Here is an 18476-nt window from a genome sequence, read left to right as displayed (position 1 = left end):
TGAACTGGTCAGTTCAAACTTGGAGGGGTGGGATTATTTACAGGTTATGATTATATTCTAAATAGAATGTGGGAAGGGGGATTAAGTATTCATTCCGTGAGACCGTCACGAAATAAAAGTCAACACCCAATCGCAGGTAGAATTAGAACCGGCGCCGCAGCAGCTACGTGGTTGATACGTAGCATTATGGTAAATAAGATGAGCTTGAAGGTTGTAGGGTTTAATTATGAATGTAATCCTAAAAAGTTAATAAAAATGATGTTTCGACAGATAAACGTCCTTGGTGGAGATCGAAACGTAGGAGAGAGGATAACATGTATAGACAGCGATTTGTGGTGTCCGTATAATGATATCTTCGGTTTTTTTTTTCCTGATCCCTCTAAAATAAGTCTCAATCAATGAGATTTAAGTTAGTGAAGAAGGTAACGTCCAGGGGAAAGAGTTGGATATATTATCTTCGGGTTCGATAAGCCTTTGTCATTATGTACTATTATTTTAAAACCATAAATTATTATTATGTATATATGAAATGCCTTATAAATAATTACATGTACGTTTCAGTATGTATTATTGGTATATGTTATGTTACTTTTTTGCAGATGGCTATAATGAGGGGTGAACGAAGGAGGGTTGAGTTGTCAACACTATGAGATGCAACCTTTGGACGCTAGTTCCGATAGTCACCGCCCTTCTGCTCGGAACGCCACCGTCTAGTCCCGCCGCCGGCACCTCCTCAGCTCTGTCCAAGACCAACAAATGTTAGTAGTTACTCTTATTTCTTTGTATGTTAATGTATACTCTTATCTCTTTGTGTTAGTATATACACTTATCTCTTTGTATGTTAGTGTATACTCTAATCTCTTTATATGTCATGTTATATCTCTTTGTATGTTTATACTCACATCTCTTTGTATTTCTAAAACATTTACCATGTATCAGATTTTTGTAAAAATACGTTGATGGGAATTAAGAATAATAGCTAATGCAGAAAATTCTTTGTAGGAATATAAGAGTGATCTACCAGCCTATCAATTAGGAATTTCCTTACCTTGGATGATGTTAAAGTTGAAGAATTCCTTACAGGTCTCTTTGACATCTTGGTCAGACATTTGACCAATCTCTTTGACATCATGCCATATTTTTTACTTGGGAGACATTTTCTTCTTTAATATTAATTTTGGCCCATTTCCTCATATCACTCACTACCTCTGTGAAAGTTAATGATAGTTTTGTTGTTAAAAGCTTAAATCCTCTAAGAAATGAGGCAATACCTTTGATATAAAACTGCATCCTTGCACTGTTTTTTTATTTATTTATTGTTTTCGCTAACCAATACAATAAATAAGAAAATAACAAGCAATAAAAAGCCTGAAACACTCTTTGTTATGGAAGATTTCTAATTATAAAAAACTTTTCTGCTCCCAAAAAATATGTAGGATACTAGGAATTTTTTTGTTGGATTTAAAATGTTAGGTTTGGACCAACGTATCCTGTAAAGTTATTTAATCTATTATAAAAAGAAATAAATAGTCAAAATTAACCGAGTATGTTCTTGATTCTAAGACGTGTGAATGAGTCTGTGGCAGCTATAAAGGAGAAAAAGAGTTGACACAATCTTGGTGGGGTGAGATTGTGCTAAAAAGGAAATATTACTCCCATAACCCTCTACCATATAAAATTTTTTTCTGCTCCGTAAAATTAAAAGCTTAAATGTGTGTCTACCTTTTTGCTTCTGACTCATCCAAATACATTACTAAATAAAGAAATGGGATAAAAAAACCTAAAAGTTTGGCACAATTTCTTCTTAATTTAAGGTATATTTATAAAAAATTTGTAATAGTTCATTTTAACAGACTACACTTGAAATGAAGATATTGAGTTTATTAAAGCTATTTGTTCATAAATTGTTAAATTGCTTATTTCCTTAGAATAATTTCAATATAAATTATGAAACTGAATTCAGTATATGTTAAGGACTTTCACGAAGGAGTATCAAAAAATTTATCCAGATTAGATAGATTTGACAGAAGAGAGAGTACTGTCCAAGATAAGCAAAGTTCCACCTTAACTGAATAAAAATATTTTATATAGAGCTATTTTCATTGATTTCTGCTTTGACTTTTTTTATTTATTTTTTAATTAAACTTCTTTACCGATATTCTACAACTAAAAATAAGAATTAAAAAAAAAAAAAAATTATAGAGGAGTGGAGTTAATTGATTTTGTGATTTGAAGTTTGCGAGTTGAAACGGAAGTGGAGGGAAGGGGAACACTTGTCAATTCTAGCAGGAAAATTTTAATATTGTAATAGAAGAGCTTCAGAATCCCAGCAGTTCCAGTCCGATTGAGTGAGCTCCTTATGTCTTATAATCTCCCTATAGAATATTAAAATTTTCCTGCCAGAATTGAGATAGGAAATGATTGTTATCTTCTAGTTATTATTATTGTTCTGGAACTAATATTTTCTGCCTTAAGCTATAAGAGGAAACACATGATCATTATTAATACAATTTTTATGTATTATTTCATTTTAAGAAGTTTCACAACTGTTGGCTAGTCATAAGACTGTCAAAATATTTATTTCTATCACGCTGATACATTTTAATAATTTGTCATTTATTATCAACTATCAAAACTGAAATTTCTTTTTTAGCTGTAAATATGAATATATTTTTATTCTATATTTTGAAAATTAATTTTAGAGTAATAAAAAAAAAGTTTTCAAAATTAAATTAAATTGAACAGTTTTCAAAATTTTCTTTATTAAATTTATAAAATATCTTTAATAATTAATATTTATATGGTCATTTAAGTTTTATCTGATATAATGTATTTTATATTTTCAGTCGAACCTTCTTGTGTCTTCCCTGAAAAATGGCAGGGATATTGGTTTCAGTCTGGAGTAAGGCAGTCCATACAGATTCATTTGAACAAGTTCTCGACAAAAGGAAAATGTGTCGCTTCAGATGGAGACAAATTCTTAATTGTCGAAGAGTGAGTATTTTTATTTTTTTTTTATTTATTCGAAATTATTACCACTATTATTATATCATCCTTAATGGTCAAGAAAATATTGTTTATTTGTGAGCAATGTGAAATAAAAACTGAAAATATTAAAATGAGCATTTTGCATTAAAATAATCTATCCATTACTTTCTATTCAGATGATCAAGAAGAATTCTAAAAAACCTGCTATGTTGACTAAATCTGATATTAACAACTTAATTGTTATTATATGATGATTGTTATTATTATTTTTTTTAAATCATCATTAATTTAGGCATGTTTTGAGCCTTATTATTATTGGAGATATAAAGTTTTGTAGTTTTTTCCCAACTATTCTTGTTTAATTCTGGTGATGCTGGTCTTTGTTAATTGTAAGATTACTATTGCTGTTGAAAGGAGATGAATACTTTATTATTAACAGGATAAAATAAATTAAGCAGTATAAATAAGTATGAAACCACTAATACTTGATAAATTACCGTAATAAAACAATGAACTTATGGGACTAGACCAAAATAGGTTACAATCTTTCTTAGCATGGGTTAGTAAAATTGTGACCATTGAACATGATATTGGGGGTAATTAGATAAAAATATTTGAATGAAGTTCTCTATGAAATGTGTATTGAATATTTTACTTGTTTTTCTTCTTGTCCGTCGTCCTGTTCTCATTCCCTATGTTTGAGTTCTGTGTTGAGCTATTATATATTCACTCACTGTGTAATATTTTAACATAAAAAAACTTATACACTTCTGAGCTCAGGCCTGTTTCTGTCCCTGTGGACTTAGTTCTCCTGGGTTCCTGGACCCATACTAGGTAGCTGGCTTGGCACATAAATGGCAGCAGGTTCTTGCTCTTAATGTAATGATTTTAAATAATAATTTTTAATCATGTTCCCTCAATTATCTTCCTTAGACAATTAGTTAAATCTGGCTTACTCCTCATAATATAGGCCATTAAGTGACTTAGTTTAAAGTCTCACCTGTGCATTTTTCAAACTATACTTCTCCATTCTGTTTAAAAAACTGTTGTAAAAGATTGGTTTTATTATTTGATTTTTTATTAAAATTGCTTATTTATAACCTAAACAATTTGTAAATATAATTACAAATAAAACACCACTGTTGATGGCTATACTGCTTCAGTTCATGGGACAGCTAGGCAGTTTCCTTTGTTTGGGGCTGTTCGCTTGTAGCGTCCATTAGTGCAACATACACTCTTTGTTCTTTTGTTCTAAAACCCTCCCTGATCCAATACAAAAACTACTCCTTTCTCTCCGCTATAGTCATTACCCTAACATCAGTGATGGAATTATTTTCATAATGAGATAAAATTACATCAAATTAAATTATAAATTATACATAAGTCATTTAAACAGTGTTTAAGAGGTATATATAATCCTTTGTGGATGAAAAAGTTTTTTAAAAAGCACAATTTTTTTTTATAAATTACTTTTAGGTTTCAATTGGAAAAAATGCTCAAACTTTATTTACATCCCTACATTATCATTTTGTTTATAAATTTCATTCTTATTGTTGTATTACAGGAAAAGTAATTGTCATCGATGTGTCGTGATTCATGAAAAACATGATAATGTTCTTCAGTACAAAGAAAGTAAGTTATTAAATTTTCCTTATTGATACTCTATTGTAATATTTATATTTTATGTTGTATTATTTAATACAACTGCAAACTTCATTTTGATTTTAAAATTTTATGACATAATAACTGATATTAAAATAAAAATACAGTTTTTTCTTAAGTAACATTTATGAGTGTTTCTGTCAATTTTTTTTAGAAAAATGGTTATTTTTATTTAATGAAGTTTCTTGATATATATTTTTTTAAATCTAGGTAGTACATACAGGAGGAATTCTCATAGGGAAGTTCTTTTTGACTTGGTAGTGACTTTTTTTATTTATAATGACATAGACTATACATTTACGACTGTTTTTATTCTTACAAGACACTCTATAGAGGGCAGTAGCATAGATGACAAACTCATTTCATTCTCCGCTAATGAAGTAGGGTAGTGTTTGCCCAAGTAACGAACTCTCTGATTGAGTTTCATTAGTCCTTGTTGCCTGAAACAATGCCTCAGCACTCCTTTAGAATACTAATACCTCTCTCTCTCTCTCTGTCTCTCATTTCCTCTTCTTACCTTTCTTTGTTTCAAAACTACCTTTATTTGTTGCTTTTCATTTGGAAAATTAAGTCCGGTTCTGGAATTTTCCTGTATCATTTTGATAATTTATGTAGATTAGATTGTATTTGGCATAAGTTTGAATGTTTTTTTTTTTTTTGTAATTTTAACTATAAAACAATTAAACATCATCCCTCATAAATCTTTTTGATCAAGGATAGAAGCAAACAATTTATGCACTGTTTTCTTTTACTATATAAACCTATATATCATTGATGTTTATCATATGAGTTGATAATGAATTTATTAGATGTTATAGAATTTTCATTGTAGAATGACTAAACATTTTATTAGTTTATGTGAAAGAGTTGATGAACTCTAAAATATGTTTTAAAGTAAATAATGTATTTGATATAAGTTCAAAGTATGACTATTTGATAGTAAGTTCAAAGTATGACCATTTGATAGTAAGTTCAATGTATGACCATTTATTTCCTCCAATATAGCATTTATTTCAATAAAACAGAGAAGTTAAGAGTTGATCAAGTTGTTTGAAGAATTGAGACACTTCATTCTTTGTGATCTATGTCATAGATTTTTATTTACCTAAAACTGTCACTTGAACCACATTAAACTACAGCACCCTGGGGTATCCCAAATGTAGCGCTAGGTGTGCTGAGAGTGAATGCCACTTTCGAAATATTTAAAAAAAAAAGAAAACATCTAAATTAGCTAATACACAGTATATTCCAGAATTTATTTTGCTTTTTTTTCTTCTTTTCCTACGTACTCAACTAGTCCAAGGATAGTTAAGTCGACATTTTTATATTTTTTTAGTTTGACAAAGGCTGCTCAAAATTTGTTTAATCCAAAATAGGATGTTGTGGCCAAAAAGTTTGAGAACTGCTGACTTAAACGATAGAATATATAAAAGTTTTAGCTTGTTAAAACCATTTAACACGCTATACACACAGCTTTCTTTGTAAATTTCTTAATTCTATGAAATAATGACTAATACAAACAAATTATAAAATACATGGAAAATAGAAAATGTAAATGTAGTGTTTCTTAGATAGGTCATTAGATTCTTAAGTAAATTAATAAAAATTGATTTTATAAAAGTATCCTTCCAGACTTTGGTCAGTTATTATTATCAACAGATACTATCTGCTGAAAGTTTTTTATAAACCAGGTAGAGATAATTTGTTTGGTGTTTTTTTTATTGGAAGTTAAAATTAAATTATTAGTGCATGATTATTTTTCAATTTTACTACTCGAAAAAAATCTGTTTTATGTAATTTTATTTTTATTTTTTTTTTTTTATAACTGTTTCAATTGTTAATGTTACAATGTGACTAGTACTGTTCGTTGTAAATCAAGAATTAATTTTAATTCATAAACAATGAAAATATATGAGAAAATGTACCAATTTATTACAATATCTTATGATTTAGAAAGGTCTTTAATAAATGTGTAAGCCTGCAATAATATATGGCACAAACTGTTAAAATTTGTAAAACTGAAATCTTCTAGTTTTATAATCAGTTAAAAATTTTAAAAGTTTCTGTTGTAAACATGCAGAAATCATATTGACCCTACATGATTTCTATATATGAGATTAACTATATATGATGGTTTATCCCACTATAAACCATGAAGAAATGATTAATATTCCTGGGATCATCTAGAAGACTCTTCCAAAGAGTTTACAAACTAGAATTAGGTCAATTTGTCCTAATATGGAATGACTGAACAAATACTTTGCTGTGGATGTTCTGACGTGGACTAAAAAAATTAAATTAAAATTTAGTGGAACCATGTATAAAACCACATTGGTTTACCTATATGAAAACTACAAATGGTATAACAGCTCTTTCATGGAGTATTGAGCATTGATAATTAATGTTTCAGAATAATATGTTGTTATTTATTTGTAGTTGATAATAGTTGTTCAATCATTTCATTTGTATTAACCATGTATTAATTAGAAATTTTTAATGTTTCAGCCTATTGCACCCGAATGGAATCCCTCTATTCCCTTTGCTCCCATATCACTGGCGATGCCCTTCTCTACTCGATGTTTAGGGTAAATGCAGTCCCTCTTAACTGTCCCTTCTCAGGATATCATACCTTCTCTTATGACCGAGGTAAGTTATTAATTGGTCATCTACCTAAAAACTGTCATCTACAATAGTTGAAAATATAAATTAATTTTATAATGATTTTTACTTACATAAATAAATTTGATTTTGCTAGGTCATGGGGAATGCACTACTCCTGCTTCGACAATGGAATCTTGCACTCAAGAAAGCAGGCTGATTCTCCGGTACCAGGCCTGCCCCGATGTGTATGGCAGTGAAAGTGCTGGTATGTTGTTAACATATTTTCCAAATCAAATTTATATTTGTTTGTCTACAGTATATTTAATGTAATTAATCATTTGATTCTATTCATTTTAATCAAATTTAAACTTCGATTTAATTGTTAATTAATTTAATTCTTGCTCTGTGAATTTCAGTTGAGGAACTGCAGTGCCTGGCCACTTGGAAGGAGGGATCCTCTCGTTACCTGGTGGGCAAGATGGAACATCTGCACGTCTCATCGAACGAAGACAGGTACAGGTGCTTTGTCTATGAGAAAGCAGGAGGTGGCATCGGTAGTGGCTCTGATTCAGAAGTTGTCTATCGTGTCGCCCAGAGTGGTGATGCCACTTGCAATGGACTTTTCTCCCCAATGGAGGGCAGCAGAACCATGACTCTTCGTAGAGGTAAAAGTTCATTTTTCAAATTTCAATTGACATGTTTCTTGTAATTTAACTATTATTTGTTCTAATTCCATCATGATTTTCAGCAAACCCTCCTCGATGTAAGTTCCCAGCTTGGATGACTACCACCGCCCATTGGCATTCCCTTGATTACAAATCAACATACAGCCTCCACCATCGAAACACATCCTTGAAGGTTTCTCAATCAGGAGATAGTGTTTTGGGTGATGATTCCAGGCTCCATTGCTCAGAAGTTAAAGCTGCTTCCTCGGAATCAGCTACAATTATTGTACACTTCACTACAGGATGGTAAGTTATCAAATAATCACTATTTGTCATCTCTGTCTTAATTCTATCTGGTTATAGTTTATAGCAAACTGAGGAAAATCACAATCAGTCGCCATTATAACTAAGTCCTTATGCTGCTACTTGAGGAAACCATTCCAACTATAACCAATATTATACTATAGCCAAAATAGATGTTTATGCTATGAGATGCAAGGAAAATTAATAACCCAAAACCTCATTTTCAGGAAAGTGTCATTATTATCGCTGGGGTGCTATATTATCAAAATTATATGTTTAAACTAAAAATTATTAATACTATATTGTGATTTATACCACACTATCATTTATTTTTGGCCGATGTTTCAAAGGCTTTTTAAAATTCTTGAATGATCCACTAAAATAATAGCCCATATATTAAAATTAATTGGCCAATAAGAATCTTTACCATGAAATACCCAAGATTGTACAAATAGGCATTATGACAGTTATTTTTTGTTATTAAGTTTTATTAAGCCACCATTGTTCATATAATTATTTATCATAATGACCATAGTTAGAAGAGGCTTAAAAATGTTCTTATTATTCAGTAATAAATATTATTCTATTGATATTTTGTGTTAAGAAAATCTATTCATATTTACAGCCAGAGTGGTTTCATGTGCATGGTATTCTATCGGAGGGATCAGCATGTCATCGAACTTCAATCTGGTAAGTGTATTTAATTTCCTTGATTTATTTAAAACTGATTGAGTTGTTAATATTATGATATTAATTATTTTATTTTCTCCTAGGAATGAAAACTAGAAGGCCAGAAGAAGCATGCACTCAAAGTAATTTTGATAGAACAAAAGCTCCATTTGTTACTTTAGTTAGTAAGTATTTGTCAAATTATTTGTATATCCTCAATTACATAGGTTTTATTTTTGAAGGAAAATATTAAAAAGACAAATTAAAAATGCTTGTTTATTCCATTTTGCCTAGGTTATTAGTATAGAAAAATAAACCATGTTTTTTATGGTACTCTACATTATATTTAATGGAGACTTTCTATATAGAAACCTTTTGATCGATTTGGATTATATATTTAACTGTATTTTATAAACTATGGATCGATAAAGTTCTTATCCATTTATTTAGTATTACTTACTTCATTATTTTGTCTCTATTATATAGGGCAGTGGTTCCCAGGGTGGTGTGGGTGGATTGGGCCATGGGAGGGTCTGGTAACACATATGGTTTATTGTTGATACTGATGTTACACTGAAAGGTTTTAACATGTAAATGCACACGAAAGGTGACTCAAAATGCACTTTTAAGCAAGTTGATTTGCTGGATCAGTGAAGGACCCCTATTACCCCGAGTTGAGGCTAGAGGTGAACCACACATGTTTCAGTTTCATGCTTAGTGGTCCATTGACTTCTATGGTTTGGGAACAACTGGTTTAGGGTCATTGATGGGCTCAAATGTTTTAACATTCCATTCCCTTGGTTTGATAAGGTTCTTACTAAAAAAAAATTATTTTCTCTTAAAAGTAACAACAAAATTTAGCTTCCATTGGTTAAAAAATTAAGTAACTAGTAATGTGATATAGTTTTTCTAAGAGACAACATTTTTGAAGCTCTATTTCTCCAAACTATTGTTTTAGTAGTTAGAATATTGTCAAACCAGATTCACCTTTTGGTAATAATGAATTCATTTACTTGGATCATGCACAAACTTTGTTTCAAGAAAACACATTCGGCATATTCTTACATAGATTTATATTTTACAGCAAGCAACCCTGAACAGCACAAGTGTCCTCAAGTGGGGCGGTTCTCAGTGACCGGGATGATGAGAAGGGACAGGGAGAAGAGAAGCAATGATGATGAAATTGGAACAGATCTACGAGGTGAGGGGTGTTCCTTAGAATTCCGTTCTGTTGCGGTTGGCTGTGGTGAAGACGAAACCATGGAGTTTCGTTCACATTGTTCTTCTCCGGCAACTAATGTTATATCAGGTAAAAATATGTGTTTTTCAATGGAAAATAATAAAAATTGGTTGTTTCTTTATTTTGGTTTAACTATTCCTACTAGCAGGAACTAGGGCTGCTACTAGAATAGGAAAATTTATTTTGTGGGCCTACTTCAAAATAAATTTCTACCTGCTTTGGCCAGATCAGAACTAGAACCGCTCTTGACTTGGGAATTTTAAAGTGGTGCCTTATGCATATGCACATGCTTGACCATCATTTAAAAAATAATACAATTAATTATTAACCATTTTAAAAGTATTTGCCTCTTGTAAAGTCATTATTTCTTTAAAAAGTGTATATCTGGGTACCCCACGTTTGTTATAGACCTATTTACTATATCTTAGGGAAAAAATTGCTGTTTGTTATGAGTTAGGGATTGGGAGAGGGATTCATCAGTACTTTAGAATGACTAAAATGGTTTTGGTGTGCACTGAAAGTCGGAATACATATTTCTAATTAGCCTAACAACAGTTTTTTCATGGTGTATCAGCAGATCTAGTTTAGGAAGTAACCAGAATTTTAAAATAACTTGGCCAATTGTGACTAAATGTGGTGTAGATGAATCATGTAGCCCAACTCACAGTGTGTTGTAACCAACTGTTGTCTTAGACCAACAGTCTAACAGTTGTATACCATTGTCTACAGTCTACCATCTGTTCTCTTAGCTGTAAACCAGATCCCCTTCTTCAGGACGAGGTATCATTAGCACTTTTGAACTAATCAATCGATTTTTATGAAACTTTGTACATATGATTTAAATTAAAAAAAAAAATCCCTGGTTTTTATTAATTAATATGAAATTAACCTTCTTTCAATTCAGGTTTGTGCCAATATCCTTTGTATAAAATATATATAAGTATTCTACAAATATTCTTTGCTAGAAAAACTATTAATTTTTCTTTTTATGTTAGAATATCAGGAGTAAAGTTTAATGTAAAACATGTAATTGATGATACCTTCTTTGCAGTTTATAATTGCCATGCTGGATGGTCTGAGAATGGAACCCACTACCTGATTACAACACCTAATTCACGTTCCTCGGCTGGAGCTAAGCGTTACTGCTTCATATACACCCCTGGAATAGGAGGAACTTATCATTTCAGCACTAGTCCTGTAACCTGCAGCCGAGCAGTGCGCCCTGGAATCACTGGTGCGCTCGCCTTTAATATCACTCACCAAGGTACTGTCCTTATTGATATCTTATCCAATTTTTTGAATGCTAAACCAAAACTGATTTATATTTTTATTGTATTATTTTCTTCACCTGCTTATTAAAATATATATGCTTATAATTCTCAATCATCCTTCTCGTTCTAGATTTTTCCACCCTGGACCTTGTCTCTCAAAGGCTCAATACCCCATTCTGTTATCCTAGGTCTTTTCTCCTTTTTCAGCAGTTCCATTGGTAGCTCTGGCTATATGATTTCCTCAAAACCACCTAGGAGGATGTTTTTCTAGTCTTTCCTCAATGGATCTTATACAAAGCCTCACTCTACTTGTGGTGTTCATCACACATTCTCTCATTTTGCTGTTTATATCAGACTCTTGTGTTTTATTGTTTGGATCCAAGGTCTACTTGTATAGGTTAGTATCAGAAGAAATGTGTTATCATAGACCATCTTCTTAATGTGTTTTAAAATTTATTTCTTCCTCAGGAAGGCTCTTCAGTGAATTGAAGCATCTGCCTGCTACCTTTATCCTCTCTTTTATCTCTCCAGCTACCCTACCCATCTGTGATCATTTGGTTGGGATCCAAAGTATTACTCATCTGTTCTGTTACCAGTTTATTTAGCTGCACTCTTCCATCCACTCATTTTTTCTTTCTAACCTCATAAACTGGGTTTATACTGTGTGTCTGAATTTCTTTATAAATTGAATATCGGATGGGTAGAATATGGTTCTGCCATATTCAGACCCATTAGAGGATTTGCTACCTCAAAGTTTTCAGGCCAACTTCCCTCTGCTTCACTCCATATATCTTAAAAAGTAAGCTACTGACAGGTCAGGTATGATGCTCTTAGTCTCCTCCCCCTCTTCTATTTATTGTACTCCTTTAGTCTGTAGTTAGGCCCTGCTCCTTTCCTTACCAGGCTTGGTATCAGATATGTCGGAGTTATGGCATAGTCCAATAGTTCCTAAACTGAGTGCCCATTGTGGGATGCTGTGATGGGGTGCTGTGTGCAAATTCCACTTTCTCAAAATATTGAGAGAAGAAAAAATAGAAAAGATTTAAAATTAAAGTAGGAAATATAAGGTGCATTCCAGAATTTACTTAGAATGTTTTTTCTTATTTTCCTGCCTATTCAACTGCTTTAAGAATCTTTGGGCTAACATTATTTTCTTAGCTTGACAAGGTTGCCGCAATTATTTTTCAGCCCAACAGGGTTGCCTCAAAATTTTTTTAGCCCAAGAAAAAAAAAAACTTTTTTAGCCGTTGCGAAAAAAGATGCTATAGTCAATCTTGATTTTTCTATATTTTGAAGCAATGTAACATGCATTTAACTTTTATCACATCTTAAGTATTAGGGCAATGTTGAATTTTTTTTTATATACTGTCCTCAATTATTCTATTGAAAATTGAAATTATACTGTTTCATATGATTTTTATTTATACATTTTTATGAAGTTGGACTGATGATAAATATTGGAAATCTATAACAGATTAGAAAACCTGGTTATTAAAATATATTATAACCATTTTTTTTTTTTTTTTTTTTTCAGGGCTATGCGCTGAAGTTACAAACAGAGCTGTTCTACATGTTTCTTCATTCTACCTCATAGTGATTCTGTCATTATTTGTATCCAAATTGATTCTTCACAGATGATTTTAACACTCATGTAAAATAGGCATTTAAAATTTTAATAGTTAGGCAAATTTATGTGGAAGGGCTACGGTTAATGTCCCGACACTACCTTTTTCTATGTACATAGCTAGCTATTAATGAAAGTGAAAAAAAGTAAAAGTTAAAAAAAAAAATAAAAAAAAGGATATATCTATAAGTAAGTAATAATAAGTATAAATGTGTATATTTAATTTTTAAATTTAAATGAGAAATAATTGGTTTTTTGAAAGAATTATTTGGGGATAATACTATTCTCCAATACATTTCTTTCTTTTGCACCTTCAATATTAAATTTTATTTTTGAATTATATATTAATGTATTAAAAATATATATCTGAATAGATTAAGGTCAGATCATACCTATACTTATTTTATATTCACAGCAATAAATAATTGAGGCAATGAACGAAATCTTGTGATAGCCTGGATCTTCGAGATTCATCGAGAGTGAGAGTTTTATGTAGTATGCGTAAGGGAAGTGATTAACAATCATGCACTGCAAATATAACAATTGCACTCATTGTTCATTAAAGACCAATTAGAAAATGGAAAAAAAAATCTTTTTTTTTTTAATTTTGTTTTTTGTTTTTACTTATATAAAAATTATTAATCTTTCATTAGAAAAATGTTTTCTTGTTAATAATATTGTCCCAGTTGGTGCAATAACATGGAAATGATGATGGAAGTAAGAAACTATATGCATTTCATTAGAGAAAATTAAGAGATTGCATAAATGGAATAATAGATAAAAACTTTTTAATTAGTATTATTATTTATAGTAATAATTTAAAGGTTGAGCTGTACGCAGCTATGCACTGTGATATTGGATATTGTTACATTTCTGGCTGACTTACAGCTAAATAGGCATTACTATTAAGCAATACTATCAATATCATGAAATATGGTTACAGAATGAAATTGAATTTTGATGAGTCGTCATGAAATTAACACTTCTTTAAAAATAATAAAATTAGATTTTTTTATTTTAATGTTATAGAAAAGCTCTTCAAAAATTGGTTGAACAAAATTTATGTGATAGCTGACGTAGTTTAATTGATAATTATTTGTGACAAGCTTTTTTTTTTTTTTTTTGTAATAATCTTTTTCATGGAAGGTTTTTCAAGGTTCCTGTTACTGAAATTCACAAATTTAGTTAAATTGTACAGATCTTAGGAGTCTGGGTTAAAGAAGATTGTTAGTTGGAAAAAACAAAACAAAAACTGTTACTGTTTTGATTCATGACCTTCTTAATATATTGTGTATTTTTTAGTGAATTTTAAAGATAAGGTTAAGATAATAAAACAGAGCCCACACCATTTATAGTTGATCTGTGATAGAAGGCATAATTTATCGGGACTGTTGTTTGGGTTAAAAAGAAAATATTAAAAAGTAATTCAGTTAAGGTTTGATTCTTTGGTTTATGTTTTTGAAAATTAATAAATAAATTCTAGTAAAGTTAGGATTATGGTATTATAGTTTAAAAAGTGCTTCCTTGATTTGCAAATGTCATTGCACCAAATAGGTTGTAATGGAATTATAGACTTCCTCTTGACTGACAGAGTAGGGCTAGATTGTTTTAATATACAAATTATACTTCCATTAATTTACTCTTTGCAGTTATTTCAGAGTATTTGTCATTTTAATTTAGTAAAAATTTATAATGTATACAGATTTAGGCATATGTATGTGTATATCAGTTATAGTGAACCTTTTGAGCTCATTGTGTCGAAAATTGGGAAAACTTCGCTTTCATTGGGTGTTGTGAATGTGAAATCTAGAAATATCCATTCTTCAGCTCTAGAATACCATGTTATAGATATCACCATAACTACTTTGTATAAAAGAAATTATCTAGTGAAGTTTTCAGAAAGATCTATTGAATTTTAATCTTCTTTAACTCAATATTTTTTGTATCACTAAAAAACCTTAATTCTATTAATATTTGAACCAAAGATGTTCCTTTTTGTATCTTTGTTGATTCTGAAGCCTTTGTTGATATTTTTTTAGAAAAACATGCCCTTTGAGCATTAATAAAATGTTATGTATAAGGAAATTTAATTATATAAGGAAATGTCAGTTAAAAGGGAGACTACTATAATATTTAATATTGTAAAAGAATTGATATGAAGAAAAGCAGAACATAGTGGTTTTGTTGATATGAAATTTCACTTTTTGACTGGAAGATGATTCTGAAATCAATCGAAAAATAAATAGTCTTAAAGTATTCATGTTTCTAGATAATTGTAAATAATGTCTAGCAAAGTTGTTACATTTTTATTATAACAATAAAATTGTATAATTTGCTCATTAGGAAAATTTTTTAAAACTCAAAAGTTGTAACAAAACAAAAAAAAAAAATTGAAACCCCAAAATGAAGCCTTTAAATAAAATCTACAAATCAACGCAACTCTACCTCTTGCACTTTCTATGGTTATATATGTATAGTACAAAACAATCAAAGACCGCCCGGTTTTAGTTAAATTTTTTTAAAAATTTACATAAATATTTTGAGTCAAATAAAAGACTGACATTTTGTCGAAAAGTCTTAACTTAAACTGTAGTTAATGTTGAATTACAAATATTTATTTTTTATAAAATTTGATTTATCTTTTTGTTAAGTACCTTACTCAAAGCTGGGTGGGTTATTAGGTAACAATTTAGAAAAATTTACAAATAATAATGATGTTAGTTAAATTAATTAACTTTAATAAATAAACGACAGTGATAATTATCACAAAAAATTATTTAGCTCTAGGAGGTATTGGCTAAGCAATCATGCTGATAATTTTATTGATTGTTTATATTTTTAATTCATTTCAATTATCATTTTTACAATTATTGAACTATATCTTATTGTAATGATTATATTTTATTTGGATGATAAAAACTTAATTTTTTATTATAGTATGATGAAAAATTCTGCAGGTATTTTTTTTTTTTTTTGGAAGTTCTTCGATATACTAATCTAGATGTTTGCTGTTAGCAAAATTGTTTGGATTAATTGCTCTGTTTGTTCTATCATGTGTCATTCATTTTTGTTCCCCATACAATAGACCCGACATAAGAACTTTAAGAAACCAATGTTTTTAAATATTTAAAAAATGGCTCTAGATTGAAAGTACAAGATTTTTGTGTGCCTTGTTGGTCCTGGAGAGTAGTAAAATAATCAACTTAAGAACTTTAGTTAATAAGGTGAAGCATCGTTTGATGCCATTTTAAAACTTCAGAAGTTAAAAAAATAAATAAATAAAAAAAATGAGAAAAAAATATGTAGACTTAAGTTTAATCTCCATACTAGTAAGTGGAAAAGACTTAATTTTAAATTGATCAAATACACATGAAGAATACATAGATATCCTGTTCATTTGACAGGTTTGCACAAATTTTTCAAACTTAGACAGTATTATTGATATCACAGGCTTTCATTTACTGGATTTTAATTATTTAAAAAAAATTATTATCCGTTAAAATTTAAGATAATTACGGTTTTTACCTTTAATTTGAAGCTTAGTTAATTATTTTTACAGCACTGATTTGATTTGGTGATCTGCTGGAAAAATGAATAAAAAATAAAGAAGAAAGATTTGATAATCTTAAATAAAAAAATAACATGTTTCTAATGCCTGTGTTATGAATAAGACAGTCCTAGCTGGTTGCACATGTGTGTGTGTTTTATGTATTTTGCTTGTTGAACATCTATTACAAAATGTAATTGTGATGTTTTTCATTTGCTATGAACAGTTTAATTTTAATAAAATGAGAAAGAAAAGGTGTTATATGGTGAGTGATAGCCCAGTTTTATGTTAAAAAAAAATTGAAGAGTATGCTGTCGGATGAGTGAACATTGGAATCCAATACTGTTAACTAAAAGCTGTAAATTCATTTTTTTATTTTATACTACTATTACAATGTGTGATAGAAGAACTACAAGTTTTACAGATTTCAAAGTAAAAAAAATTAACCGACTTGCGATAATAAAAACTTTAAGTTCAGGCAATTCATCGTTTTATTTTACATTATTAACAATATAATTTGTGATAGAAGAAGCATGACATATATTTTAAGAGTCTAAACTTTGGTTACATCTAATTTGGGAATCATTTTTAAATACAGTCAAGCAATAGAAATAAATAATTTATGTAAAAGTCACCATTACAAAACAGTTGTTATTTTAATCATATTCCATTAATTAAATGAATAGTAGTTGTTTTTACTATTGTTTGGCAACAAGGGTTATTTACAATTATTGCGTTTTGTGCAAGAATTAATAATTTTATAATTAAACTTTAGGATTCTAAAACATTATCAATATGAACAATTTATGTTTTTTATATATTGATAATTTATTCTCTCAAACTTTATGTTTTGTTAGTTATTTATTAAAATGTTACATCATTGAAATCTATATTTTTACTATTTTGGGTTGGCTCAATGTTCAGGTCAGGTTCCTTCCAAATATCAGGAGGGTACTCTTAGAGTTTTACTCACGGATAGAATGTAGCAAAAATGAACTAAAACTGGTCTTACACTCATTTATTTTTCAAAAACATTTAATTTTGTACAAAAAAAAAAAGGATAGAAATCTACTTTATAACAGATAACATAACAGGCCTATCTTGTGACTTCATAACAGGAATATCCCTCTTCTAGAATCTATTGATGGTTTAATAATGTTAATTATGATAAATAATTAATGGAAGTTGATTTTCTAGCTACTTCTGTCTGTATTTCAAGAATTGATTTACTTTCAAGTTAATAATTGATTTGCTAATATTTGGGATATTGTGTACGAATTATGTTCATCTTGTTCTAGTTATTTGTAACAGAAAAAAAATCATGGAAAATAAATAATTGTTGTAATTTTTCTATTTATTAATTTTCCTCATTCTGGAATTTTTTACAATTAATAATTTGACAATTAATCAATGTGATTAGTTACTAAACTAGTTCTTGCTATATTATTTTCAGCCCTTTATGCTGTATTTATACACAGTGAAATCAAAGTGTCCTTCAAATATAATATATTAACAATCATCTAATTATAACACACACACACACACACATATATATATATATATAAGTTAAGAATTGGCGAAAGCAAAATGTCAAAAAAGAGAAGAAGGAATAAGATCTAACACGCTTAAACTGCTGTAAAATAAGCTTTATTGTGTTCGCTACATCTCTTATATACCTTCGATCAGCTGATCTCCTCAGTCAGCTGACTCAGACTGTAACTCCCCTCCACCAGTTTACGAACAATCCTTGTAAACTAATACTATATAATATAATAACATAAAAAACCAGAACAATAAAGAAAAATTATTTACAATAAAAACAAATCCTATATACATATCATTGAAAAAACTCACAAGTTCCCTTAATAAATGCTAAATACATAATTTAAACCTAATAATAGAACAA

At 29.6% G+C, this 18476-nt stretch overlaps 1 protein-coding gene across 2 annotated transcripts in view; it reads left to right on the top strand.

Moving 5' to 3' along the window:
- LOC106688033 (uncharacterized) overlaps positions 1–17916 on the top strand; it is a 153350-nt gene extending 135434 nt beyond the window's left edge. For both annotated transcript variants that reach the window (XM_014432294.3, XM_067045139.1), the window contains 12 exons: positions 600–758; positions 2847–2994; positions 4553–4620; positions 7156–7296; positions 7406–7516; positions 7668–7916; positions 8000–8222; positions 8845–8909; positions 8993–9073; positions 9973–10197; positions 11180–11392; positions 12934–17916. In XM_014432294.3, the coding sequence (XP_014287780.1) occupies positions 647–758; positions 2847–2994; positions 4553–4620; positions 7156–7296; positions 7406–7516; positions 7668–7916; positions 8000–8222; positions 8845–8909; positions 8993–9073; positions 9973–10197; positions 11180–11392; positions 12934–13037 (1740 nt within the window). In that variant the 5' untranslated portion in view covers positions 600–646 and the 3' untranslated portion in view covers positions 13038–17916. The remainder of the gene's footprint in view (positions 1–599; positions 759–2846; positions 2995–4552; positions 4621–7155; positions 7297–7405; positions 7517–7667; positions 7917–7999; positions 8223–8844; positions 8910–8992; positions 9074–9972; positions 10198–11179; positions 11393–12933) is intronic.
- Positions 17917–18476: the final 560 nt, after the last annotated feature.

This window comes from Halyomorpha halys, unplaced genomic scaffold (assembly GCF_000696795.3).
Source record: "Halyomorpha halys isolate HHAL.00 unplaced genomic scaffold, Hhal_1.1 Scaffold1041.1, whole genome shotgun sequence".
NCBI lineage: Eukaryota > Metazoa > Arthropoda > Insecta > Hemiptera > Pentatomidae > Halyomorpha > Halyomorpha halys.
This window is presented reverse-complemented; position numbering and strand designations above follow the sequence as displayed.